Raw genomic sequence first — 12613 nt, 5'->3', positions numbered from 1 at the left:
TAAAGAGCAAGCCGGCCACCTTATACATGTCTGCATCACCATGTAATAACCCATTATACCACAATATTTTAATTTCCTTAATTTATTTGTTTTTATTCTTATTTTTCTTCATAAATCCAACTTTTCATTTTTCCAATTTAACCTTTTTTCTTTGGGTTTGGTAAAACAACAAACTATCTCCCCTGGGCCATGCCCGAGAGTATTTATATATAAAGGTGTGCAAACATAGAGAAGCACAAGAAGACTGTGAGCTTCTTCTCCCTGAGTGTGCAACTGTTTTCTCTGTTTCTCTGAGTACAGTGATCAAAAACTAAAAGAGTAGAGTTTGGTTCCCTCTGTTCACAAAGGCAAAGAATATATTATGTTGGGTTTGGGAGTTGGAATGGAGCTTGGTTCCTCCATGTGGATGGTCCTTTTGTGCAGCGTTTGTGCTCTTGTGGCCCTCAAATGGCTTCTGCAGAATGCAAATTCCTGGTTATATGAAACCCCGCTGGGTGAGAAGCAGTACTCTCTCCCTCCTGGTGACTTGGGCTGGCCTTTCATTGGCAACATGTGGTCCTTCCTCAAAGCTTTCAAATCCTCCAACCCTGAAACCTTTGTCAACTCCCTTGTTTCCAGGTTCACATCCATCTCTCTCTCTCTCTCGCGGCTACAATTATATGTATTTTCTTTGTTTTCTCCAAGCCATAGCTTATCTGATACCGGATATCAAGACAGACGTTTCTAAAGAAAATGACGGAGGCATTTTGGTAATTTGAAGTTGGTTTGGAATTACCAAAGTGCCCCCCAACGTAGGCGAACTTTGTGCTCTTGGTCTGTCTTGAATGTACCTTAGTGAATTGCGGAATCAAGAGAGATCACAAAAACTGTCGATTCGACAGTAGAGTTGGCCGTTTTTGTCATTTTGACTGTCACATCCAAAACACCAGCTTTGTTGTCTTTTTTATAACTAACCTCTCTGCATATTTGACACTTGTGGAGGGCAGTCTTTACATAGACGGGCTGAGTGCCAGCGCCACAAATCATGCAAATACTCCCGATTTTTGCACAATTACTTATGTTTAGGAGGGCCCACCACCACCTCTATGTTTAAGAGGGCCCACTTCTTTTTATGGCCCACACCTCTTTCACAGCTGAAATTAGATAGACAATGGTAATGATGGTGTAAGATTACAAGTAAATTGTCCATGTTATACGAAGTTTGGGTCTAATAAGAAATTTTAAGAAAACTTTATTCAAGTCTTTGATATAGGGCTCCACCCTCCCTCTATGCAGAAATACTTGTACGAAATTGGGATATCATTATTTTACTATTCCCTGCCAATCACAGTATGTCACGTTGAAAAATTATCATGTATGACATACTGTGATTGGCCAGGAATTGCAAACCTGTTTCATATAAGTGTTTCTCCCCTCTATGTCCTCTCACAATGGTGTAAACTTAAGACTAGAAACAACCCAAAAGTTTATATGAAATTTAGGGTTTAATAAGAAACTTTAAACAAAAAGAAAAAAAGGAACAAAAGAAAGGGGAAGGGGTTTTTAGATTTTCCATGGCATGAGAATCTCTTTCTTTTTGTATAATTTAATATGCTTCCCTTGTCCTCAAGTCCTCGGAATTTTCTGACCAAAGAAAGTACTTGGACATTTATATGGGTTTTAGTGGGGGCATAATGGATCACAGAGAACAGAGAACCCACGTTGGTTATGTAAGCAGAAACATAATTAGGAATAAGTTCTCCACATGTTTGAGTTGATCGACTAGCTGCCTTGATAGGAAGTTATTCTCTTTTTAATATTCTTCTTTGTTTTTCTTTTCAATTAGATAAGAAGCAATAGGAAAAGTTTCCAATTAAATAACATATGTGTGTGCTTGAAATAGACGATGAAGTAACAAGTAGAATATGTGTGCCCACCACTACAGTTGATGGGATTTAGTAACAGCACATATGATTTCATTACAGTCGCTTGCTTTTCTTATCTTGTCTTCCATGTAATCTGCCTTAGGAAGCAGAATTCAAAGAACATTAATTGCATTTGTATGGTGCTATTGGGTCCCCTAAGAATAATTGAGAAAGAAAATGTGAATGAAATTTGCAGCAAGAAACAGAGTTATGCCAGTGGTTTTGATGATGCGAATGGAAGAGTTTATCTTTATGCTCCACTTTAAATCACTTCGAGTTAAAAGGGAAAGACAAACACAAACACGCACACGCACACCCACACGCACACATCTAACTAGATTCCCTTATCAATGAACAATGCAGGTTTGGGCGTACTGGAATCTACAAGGCCTTCATGTTTGGGAGCCCAAGTGTCATCGTTACAACGCCAGAATCAAGTAAAAGAGTTTTGACAGATGATGATGCATTTAAACCCGGCTGGCCTCTTTCCACATTGGAACTAATTGGAAAGAACTCATTCATCGGTATATCTTATGAAGAACACAAACGTCTAAGAAGGCTAACGGCTGCTCCAGTCAATGGTCATGAAGCATTGTCCATGTACATGAAGTATATTGAAGACATGGTCGTAACATCTTTGGAGAAATGGTCCAAAATGGGAGAAATAGAGTTCTTAACTCAACTCAGAAAGCTTACTTTTAGGATTATCATGTACATCTTTCTGAGCTCAGAGAGCGAGCCAGTCATGGATGCTCTGGAGAGGGAATATACAATTCTTAACTATGGAGTTAGAGCCATGGCAATCAATCTTCCGGGATTTGCATATCATAAAGCACTTAAGGTGAGGAACTTATAAGTTGAATTTCTTTTCTTTTTGTTTTTCCGTAACATGGACATTAATATTTGCATTTTGTTTTAGCATCTAACTGAGTCATTTTCATTTCAGGCTCGGAAAAATCTTGTCTCTACATTTCAATCCATTGTGGATGAGCGAAGAGCTCAAAGGAAGTCCGGAAACTACATGCCAAAGAAGAAAGATATGATGGATGCTCTGCTAGATGTTGTTGATGACGATGGAAGAAAACTTACAGATTCGGAAATTATAGATGTTCTGTTAATGTACTTAAATGCAGGCCATGAATCTTCTGGACATATAATAATGTGGGCCACCATTTTCCTACAAAAACACCCAGAATATTTCCAGAAAGCTAAGGTAGATAAATTTACGTAGCTTTGGATAGTCCATCTAGATTAAATTCTTTAATTGTGTCATATTTTTAATATTGGGGACTTCTTCACATCCAAACTCAATCAACTCTGATTTAGTCCATATTTAAAATAAAATTATTGCCTATTTAATGAATTCTGTTTTGCTAACATCTTTGTTTGATCAATGCAGGTAGAGCAAGAAGAGATTTTAAAAAGGCGGCCACCAACACAGAAGGGCTTGATGCTTAAGGAATATCGAGAAATGGTCTTTCTTTCCAATGTACATAAGTGACTTCAATTTCAGTTTTATCCAGACCCTGCCATAATACTCTAGCTAACCCTTTTAAACTCCATAGGTGATTGATGAAACTCTTCGTGTCGTAACATTCTCACTTACCGTTTTTCGAGAGGCAAAGAAAGATGTAAATATAAACGGTGAGTGCATGGTTCTGAGATACATGGTACTTTTACTCCGCATCATCTTCAGTGGTCATAAATTTGTTTTGATTTGGAACCACCTTAAAAAATTTACTTATTCGCTTGGATTTCAGGTTATAGCGTTCCTAAGGGCTGGAAAGTGTTGGTCTGGTTCAGAAGCATTCACTATGATTCTGAAATATATCCAAATCCAATGGAATTCAACCCTTTTCGATGGGATGTAAGTTCAGAAGAACTTTTGATGTACTGATAATTATGACAGACAATAATTTATATCTTGGATCTGACTTGTTTAACTGCTCTCTGCTGGCTCAGAACTACACACCCAAACCATTGACTTTTCTTCCCTTTGGAGCTGGAAGCCGGCTGTGCCCCGGAAATGATCTTGCTAAGCTGGAAATCGCTATTTTCCTTCACTATTTCCTCGTTAATTATAAGTGAGTCATCTTGCAACCAAATTCCATGACTAAACTTACAAAATGCATTTTTTTTTGGGGGTTCCTTTTTCTGTATGTTCTTCTAATGTTTCTGTAATATGGTGCTGCAGAATGGAACGTACTAATCCGGACTGCCCATTGATGTACTTGCCACACACTAGGCCAAAAGACAATTGCTTGGCAAGAATCAAGAAAACTGGATCTGCATAGACATGAGAGGAGAAGTGAAGAAGAAAGCACATAATGTATTTAATATCGAATGTTATGAAAACCCAGAGTTTGTGTCTACCCCATATATTAGCTTTTAAGGTTCTATGTTTTTGGTTGGCAAGTTTTGAACTTAGATCTGCCCATCTGTTACTAGACTGGAATGGAAATGCGATTGACTAACAGGTTCGGGTCCCTGCCTTAAGGGGGAAAATTTCAAGGGAAAAATGGAGGCGGATACGGGCATACCTGAACCCGACTCGATAAGTGATGTATTTGTTTTTAATTAATAAATATATAATATAATATGAGTGCTGCTAAACGAACCCTAAAATTAATTGAGTACACTATATGATCTAAGTACACTCTAATATTTTAATTAAAATATAAAATTAACTAAGTACATCCTATGGAACTACCAAAAATACCCCTGGTACACCCTATTACTTGTAGCATTATTTTATAGTTGATTTTCAGCTTGAAATAGTGTCTTATAAATCTTTGACTTTTCATATGGATTTATGCTTATACTAAAACTGTTGACACTTTTTTTGCAATTCCAAGTTCTTGCAATCACCATCTCTTTGTTAAAAACATAATAGGACAAATGAGAAATTAAACACAAATTATCTCATAACATATTTTGTGTTGAAAGAAGCCAAATGAGCAAAAATCCATCATAATTATTATATTTATTTTGATATATGCTACATAAAACTGGAATAAAATCTTCGCAATGTACCAACAAGAGGCCAAATTGTAATGTTATTATGTTTACCCAAACTAATGTTCTTAATTACTAATTTAATTGAGCACATGTCCCTGAAATCAGGTTCATGAATGTAATTTCTTTCTCTGAATACGTTTTTCTATGGTATTATAAAATCAGAAGGAAAACAATGAAAGATGAAATAACTGCAATCACTTTTGGAAGGCATTGGCCATAAACTGTAAGATAAGTCCTAAAACCACTTGAAATTTTGATATATCAGTCTAAGCATTCTGAATAATGCTCATGGGGCAGCACTAGTTATAAAACACAATTGATCTGCCCCATAAGCACCGAAAAGCAATCAAATATGCTTCAAGATGCCAACCTGAAGAAAAAATAATAGCAGTCTTATGTGTGTAACACGAAAAAGAATAACAAGCATGCAAAAGAGCACCCACTCCAATAAAGCTGTAATAAGAAAAGAGCAAAACAATATGAGCACAAGATAGCTACAGAGCATTATACATGCATTACAGATCTGTGACTTCCAATCTCAAACTAAAATTATAGTGTCACCGAACCTACTTTCTAAGTTGTCTAATCCAAGTTGCCAAGAAATAGTTCTGAGAAGAAAGAAGGAAGGCTTCATCTGCTCCAAGTCATTCTGACTCGCGGATCACAAAGATGGGCACCAAGCAATCTCTTGATTAGGGTTCAATATGGTTAGTAGGGTGTACTTATTAAAATTATATTTGTTTTACAATTCCATATATCCTTTTTGGTTATTTTATATTAGGGTAAATCAGTAATTCAATATATACTTTTGTAGTAGGGTGTACTCAGTTAATTTTAGAATTCGTCTAGCAGCACTCTATAATATAATATAACAATTAAAAAGTTACCTGAACTTTTTAATCACTTTCATTACAAGACAAGATGTTTGATAGAAACTGCAAATCTATATGGATTCAACTCGAGTCTCTTCCAGGAACAACTCATCTCATAGATACCTTCCACAACTCCAACTCTTTCTTCCTCTTCATTTCTGGGATATAATTTCCCTAAATAACATATCTCCATCCTTCTATTTCTTTTGTTTAGTTGAACACCCACGGTCTCGTCCTATGAATAAGCTTTGGGCTAATTTTCATTTTTCTTGAACTGCCCAGCTCATATGTCTCAGTGTCAGAATCGATATCTTTCCCCATTAGCAACAATGACTTGGGTATGGTTATCAAATCATCTACAATGAGCTCCCTAAACCACCCCTCCTTAGACAAATTTTAGGGAGAGGAAATTGTAAAATACAACTCCAACCATACTCCCTATCCACCTCCTAAAATAGGGAGTCTTCTAAGAGCATCCACAATCATGCTCTCTATTTTTCGTTAAATTTTAGCTAAAAACATATAAAAGTTATTTTAGGAGCTTTCTATAAAATTTAAACTTCAATCATGCTCTCTAGTTTAGGGAGTCATAAATGCTATAATTTTTTTTTAATTGGTCAATCTCTATTAAAAAAAATAATAAATATTAATTAAAAGTTTGAAATACTCATTAAATAAATCAGCATTAAATTATAGGGAGTCACTAGGAGTCATTTCTCTCTCTTCATATTTAGGAACTCCTAGGGGTCTCCCTATTTTAGGAGGTGGATATGGAGTATGGTTGGAGATATATTTTTCCAAATCCTCCCCAAAATTTGTCTAAGGAAGTGATTTAAGTAGTTCATTGTGAATGCTCTAAGAGCATCCACAATGAGCTCCCTAAACCACCTCCTTAGACAAATTTTAGGGAGAAATAGTAAAAATACAACTCCAACCACGCTCCCTATCCACCTCTTAAAATAAGGAGTCCTCTAGGAGCTCTTAAATCTAAGGAGAGAGAAAGGACTCCTAGTGGCTCCCTATAATTGAATGCTGCGTTATTTAATGAATATTTTGAACCTTTATTTAATGCTAACTATTTTTTATTTTATTTTTTAATAGAGATGAACCAATCAAAAAAGAGTTATAGCATTTATGACTCTCCAAATTATGGAGTATGGTTGGAGTTGAAAATTTTTAGAGAGCTCATAAAATAGCTTTATTATATTCTTAGTCAAATTTTAGCTAAGAAATAGAGAGCATCATTGTGGATGCTCTAAGAGCTCCTAAATTCGAGGAGAGAGAAAGGACTCCTAGTGGCTCCCTATAATTTAAGGCTGCTTTATTTAATGAGTATTTCAAACCTTTATTTAATGCTAACTTTTTTTTATTTTTTTAATTTTTTTTTATAGAGATGGATCAATCAAAAAAGAGTTATAGCATTTATGACAACCTAAATTAGAGAGCAGGATTGAAGTTTAAATTTTATAATTAATTTTAAAAAATAGGGGATTCTGGCCTGGATTGGGATACCATTGACTGTAGGGATGATGAAATCCTGTCGGGTCCCCACCTTTAACAGGTGCGGGTACGGGATCCCCAATTTTAAAATACCGGATCAGATATGGGTCGGGGATGGTATTGTTAACTGCATTCCCGAACCCAGGCCAATAAGTGTTGTATTTATTTTTAATTAATTAATCTATATATATAAAGCAAAATGTAGAGAATAGTGAAATATTCAAAATACCAGTAAATGCCATTGGTTAATTCAATCATTAAGAATTGAAATTATTAATTAAATGAGGATAATATGGTAAATTCACATCTTTCATATGAAAAAAATTAAAATTAAAAACAAAATCAGATAATAGGTTTTATTTTTAAGGAACATAACTACCCATGTTATCTTTTCTTAATTCTAAAAATAAAACGCATGTGCCAAGGGGCTAGTATAATATAATATAATATAATGATATAATATAATATAATAATTAAAAAGTTACCCTAATTCAATCACTAATCTCAATTTTTGAAGAAACCTAAACTCAAATGGCCAATTTTGAGCCCCAATATGAAATGGGAAGAGTTTCAGACAAGCTTTTATACTCAAGAGTTTTGAGTTGATGAAATTGCCCTTTGCACTGCCAAAGAAATTAATAAGAATGCTAACTTGTCCTTGAATTGCTATAAATACGAAACTACAATGGCAAAATTGACGGAATTGAAACTACATTGTCAAAAATGGTTGAAGTGCCAAACTATAGGGATCAAAAGTGATTTGACCTTGTTTTTAATGTGTTAGTTTGTTGCCCTCCGGGGATTGTTACTTTAGATATCTTTGATAAATAAATAAAAAAACTTCTTGATCACACAAAGAATGTATGAAAATTCAGAGAATTTTCAAAACATTATGAAACTGGGACCACTAGAGTCTTAGTTGGTTTGGCCTAGTCTTTGGTGTGCTCCCAAGTGGTCTTGGTGTGTGAATTTGTCCCCTCCCCCTTCCCCACTTTGGCAAAAAAAAGGAATCTGGGACCATCCTTGATCTCAAAGTAATTCTACGAATGATGCTCTTCTAGTGCAAGAACTAGAATAGGCTATCATACCACCATAACTCCTACGTACCATCATTCCCACCACGACGATTGCCTCCACCCTCACGCAAATGCTCGTCTCATCACAGCCACTCATGTTGTAGGGAATTCATACAAAAAAATTTATCATATAAATTCCTCCTCTAAATTACGTCATGATTAATCTTTGTAAACAAAGGGATTTTTACAAAATCTAAAACTATAAATCTTAGTTTTCTAAACACTTATGTTTTGAAATTATCTGTTGTTTTTTTTTTTTTTCAATCAATGGGGTGGGGGAATTTGAATCTAAGACATCTTTTAATATTGGGAAGAAAATATTTAACTTTTTCAACATTGAACTCGAACAAGAAATACTGAACTTTTTTTCTTCTCTAATACTTTCGAACTGCCTCATTAAAAAGCGCGGACCGCAAAAAAAACACACATAACTTTAGTAGAATACTGACTATATCAAATCAGAGAAGATGTGATCGATGCAAATTAAATATACAAACATTAACTAAATAAAAATGATATAATAATAATAATAAATTGTGTAATACTGACTAATTTTACACTTCATATAACTAATAGTAAGTGTTTTTTTTTGGTCTGATCTAATAGTAAGTGTTGGGTACCGATATATCGTACCAATGATAAATCACTTTACCACACATTCAAAATGTTCAGTGCATATGTTACACTAGTGGGTCATTTGTACAAAAGAAACATTGAACCCTCACAATATATTCAATCTTAAGTAATTACCATGTATATGATTTATCCCTATGCATTATTGTTTATCCTTATTGCTTTTTTTTCATGTTGGAAATGGAAAAGTATTGTTGTTATCCATTGTATTTAGTCATTTCAAATTTATAATACACTCATATTCGATTTTATGTACATTACACTACTTCTTTTCATAATCTATATACATTGTATTTATTTTCTTCCATAAAAGGATCTTTACCAAAAATGCCGATCACCCAATTTGAACCTACTTTATATGGCATTAAGATGATAAAACAAGTCACACGGACAAAAAAAGAAAAAAAAAGAAAAATAGTTGTGCAAATAAAAAGAATTGAAACCATTTACCACACGACAAAACCAAATATAGATAAAGAGTAAAGCCGCCCACATACACCATGTAATTATTTTCCAATTCACATATCCTTTATTTTGTTTTTATTTTTATTTTCTCCATATATCACAACATTAACTATTTCCAGGAATTTGCATTCAAGGCCATATGCCCAAGAGTATTTATATATAAGGGGGTGCAAACACATAGAGAAGCACAAGTAGACTGTGAGCTTCTTCTCTCTGAGTGTGCAACTGTTTTCTCTCTTTCTCTGATTATAGCGATCACAAAGTAAAAGAGCAGAGTTTGGTATACAATCATGTTGGGTTTGGTTTTAGGAGTTGGAAGGGAGCTTGGTTCCTCCATGTGGATGGTCCTTTTGTGCAGCCTTGGTGCTCTTGTGGCCTTCAAATGGCTTCTGCAGAATGCAAATTCCTGGTACTATGAAACCCCGCTGGGTGAAAAGAAGTACTCTCTCCCTCCTGGTGACTTGGGCTGGCCTTTCATTGGCAACATGTGGTCTTTTCTCAGAGCTTTCAAGTCCTCCAACCCTGAAGCCTTCCTCAACTCCATGGTTTCCAGGTTCACACCTCTCTCTCTCTCTCTCTCGTCTACAATTATATGTATTTTCTTTACTTTCTCTAAGCCAGATGAATTATCTGGTACCAGATATCAATTTACAGTATTTAGTACATTGTCGATATTCTGGTAACCATTACTCTCAATTCTTTTACTGGGGGCATTTTGATATGGTAATATAATGTCGTGAGGATTCGAACTTGAGACCTCTAATCTAGAGGACAAGGCCCTTTTCCACTGGACTAGACCCCGTTGGCAGTTATACTAATGTTTTTGATGATGTGAATGGAAGAGTTTCTTATGCTCTCCACTTTTGGTCACTTCGAGTTAAAAGTGAAACACACACTCGCACACATCTAACAAGATTGCCTTATCAATGAACAATGCAGGTTTGGTCGTACTGGAATCTACAAAACCTTCATGTTTGGGAGCCCAAGTATCGTCGTTACAACGCCTGAAGCAAGTAAAAAAGTTTTGACAGATGATGATGCATTTAAACCCGGGTGGCCTGTTTCCACAGAGGAACTAATTGGAAAGAACTCATTCACTAGTATATCTTTTGAAGAACACAAACGTCTGCGAAAGCTAACAGCAGCTCCAGTCAATGGTTATGAAGCATTGTCCGTGTACACGACGTATATTGAAGAAAGGGTCATATCATCTTTGGAGAAATGGTCCAAAATGGGAGAAATAGAGTTCTTAACTCAACTCAGAAAGCTTACTTTCAGGATTATCATGTACATCTTTCTCAGCTCAGAGAGCGAGCCAGTCATGGAGGCTCTGGAGAGGGAATATACAATTCTTAACTATGGAGTTAGAGCCATGGCAATCAATCTTCCAGGATTTGCATACCATAAAGCACTTAAGGTGAGGGAATTATTGTTTTCGTAACATGGACATTAGTATTTGCATTTTGTTTTAGCATCTAACCGAGTCATTTCAGGCTCGGAAAAATCTTGTCTCTACATTTCAATCCATTGTGGACGACCGAAGAGCTCAAAGGAAGGCCGGAAACTACGTGGCAAAGAAGAAAGATATGATGGATGCTCTGCTAGATGTTGTTGATGACGATGGAAGAAAACTTACAGATGCGGAAATTATAGATGTTCTGTTAATGTACTTGAATGCAGGCCATGAATCTTCTGGACATACAATGATGTGGGCGGCCGTTTTCCTACAAAAACACCCAAATTTTTTCCAGAAAGCTAAGGTACATGAATTTACGTAGTTTTGGATAAAGTTCTTTTATTTTACAATTGGGGACTTATTTACTGGTGCAATGTGACAATTCAACATACATAGTAATTTCTAGCCTTCACTTTGAGTCCATACTCAATCCACTCTGATTTAGTCCTTCAATGAATTCTGATTTGCTAAAATGTTTGGTCAATGTAGGCAGAGCAAGAAGAGATTGTAAAAAGGAGGCCACCAACACAGAAGGGCATGACGTTTAAGGAATATCGAGAAATGGAGTATCTTTCCCAGGTACATAAGTGACTTCACTTCTATTTTTTTCAGCCCCTGCCATCATATTCCAGCTAACCCTTTTAAACTCCATAGGTGATTGATGAAACTCTTCGTGTCGTGACATTCTCCCTTACCGTTTTTCGAGAGGCAAAGAAAGATGTCAACATAAACGGTGAGTGCATGGTTCTAAATGTTTTGTTTTAGAGGAAACATAATTTGTATATTTGTTCAATTTATCTGTTTTGATGTGGAACCACCTTAAAAAATTTACTTAATGGCTTTGATTTCAGGTTATAGCGTTCCTAAGGGCTGGAAAGTTTTGGTCTGGTTCAGGAGCATTCACTATGATTCTGAAATATATCCAAATCCATTGGAATTCAACCCTGATCGATGGGATGTAAGTTCAGAAGCACTTTTGATGTACTGATAATTATGGCAAACAGTAATTTATATCTTGGGTCTGACTTGTTTAACTGCTCTCTGCTGGCTCAGAACTACACACCCAAACCATTAACTTTTCTTCCCTTTGGAGCTGGAAGCCGGCTGTGCCCCGGAAATGATCTTGCTAAGCTGGAAATCGCTATCTTCCTTCACCATTTCCTCCTTAACTATAAGTGAGTCATCTTGCAACCAAATTCCTCTCCATGACTAAAATTACAATTTATTTATTTATTTTTTTGTATATATGTTCTTCTAATGTTTCTGTAATTTGGTGCTGCAGGATGGAACGTACTAATCCGGACGGCCCATTGATGTACTTGCCACACACTAGGCCAAAAGACAATTGCTTGGCAAGAATCAAGAAAACTGGATCTGCATAGACATGAGAGGAGAAATGAAGAAGAAAACACAGACTGTACTTAATATCAAAGGTTATGAAAACCCAGAGTTTGTGTCTGCCTTATATATTAGCTTTTAGGTTCTAAGTTTTTGGTTGGCAAGTTTTGAACTTAGATCTGCCCATCTATTACCAGACTGGAATGGAAATGTGGTTGACTAACAGGGTCAGGTCCCTGGCCCTAATGTGGAGACGGGCCATGTATGATATTGTTATCCCTATCTCCGAATTCAGCTCAATAAGTAATATATTTGTTTTTAATTAATAATATATATTATAACAATTAAAAA

At 35.7% G+C, this 12613-nt stretch overlaps 2 protein-coding genes across 2 annotated transcripts; both read left to right on the top strand.

Moving 5' to 3' along the window:
• The first annotated feature begins 231 nt into the window (after nucleotides 1-231).
• On the top strand, nucleotides 232-4319 carry LOC103331395 (ent-kaurenoic acid oxidase 1-like). Its single transcript, XM_008234017.3, has 8 exons — nucleotides 232-618; nucleotides 2268-2745; nucleotides 2851-3117; nucleotides 3304-3393; nucleotides 3470-3548; nucleotides 3665-3771; nucleotides 3867-3988; nucleotides 4099-4319. The coding sequence occupies exons 1-8, from the start codon at nucleotides 362-364 to the stop codon at nucleotides 4196-4198; spliced, it is 1500 nt and encodes a 499-aa protein (XP_008232239.2). The 5' UTR covers nucleotides 232-361; the 3' UTR covers nucleotides 4199-4319.
• Nucleotides 4320-9674: 5355 nt separating this feature from the next.
• On the top strand, nucleotides 9675-12613 carry LOC103331394 (ent-kaurenoic acid oxidase 1-like). Its single transcript, XM_008234016.2, has 8 exons — nucleotides 9675-10021; nucleotides 10408-10885; nucleotides 10962-11228; nucleotides 11414-11503; nucleotides 11579-11657; nucleotides 11776-11882; nucleotides 11978-12099; nucleotides 12207-12613. Exons 1-8 carry the CDS (start codon nucleotides 9759-9761, stop codon nucleotides 12304-12306), a joined length of 1506 nt encoding a protein of 501 aa, XP_008232238.2. The 5' UTR covers nucleotides 9675-9758; the 3' UTR covers nucleotides 12307-12613.

Source organism: Prunus mume, linkage group LG5 (assembly GCF_029339155.1).
Source record: "Prunus mume cultivar Tortuosa linkage group LG5, ASM2933915v1, whole genome shotgun sequence".
Classification (NCBI taxonomy): Eukaryota; Viridiplantae; Streptophyta; class Magnoliopsida; order Rosales; family Rosaceae; genus Prunus; species Prunus mume.
This window is presented reverse-complemented; position numbering and strand designations above follow the sequence as displayed.

Coding starts and splice junctions, on each gene's coding strand:
- LOC103331395 (XM_008234017.3), top strand. CDS start 362: ATGTTGGGTTTGGGAGTTGGAATGGAGCTTGGTTCCTCCATGTGGATG. Junction 3,394..3,469: donor AAATGGTCTTTCTTTCCAAT/GTACATAAGTGA, acceptor TAAACTCCATAG/GTGATTGATGAAACTCTTCG. Junction 3,989..4,098: donor TATTTCCTCGTTAATTATAA/GTGAGTCATCTT, acceptor ATGGTGCTGCAG/AATGGAACGTACTAATCCGG.
- LOC103331394 (XM_008234016.2), top strand. CDS start 9,759: ATGTTGGGTTTGGTTTTAGGAGTTGGAAGGGAGCTTGGTTCCTCCATG. Junction 10,886..10,961: donor CATACCATAAAGCACTTAAG/GTGAGGGAATTA, acceptor GAGTCATTTCAG/GCTCGGAAAAATCTTGTCTC. Junction 11,883..11,977: donor TCAACCCTGATCGATGGGAT/GTAAGTTCAGAA, acceptor CTGCTGGCTCAG/AACTACACACCCAAACCATT.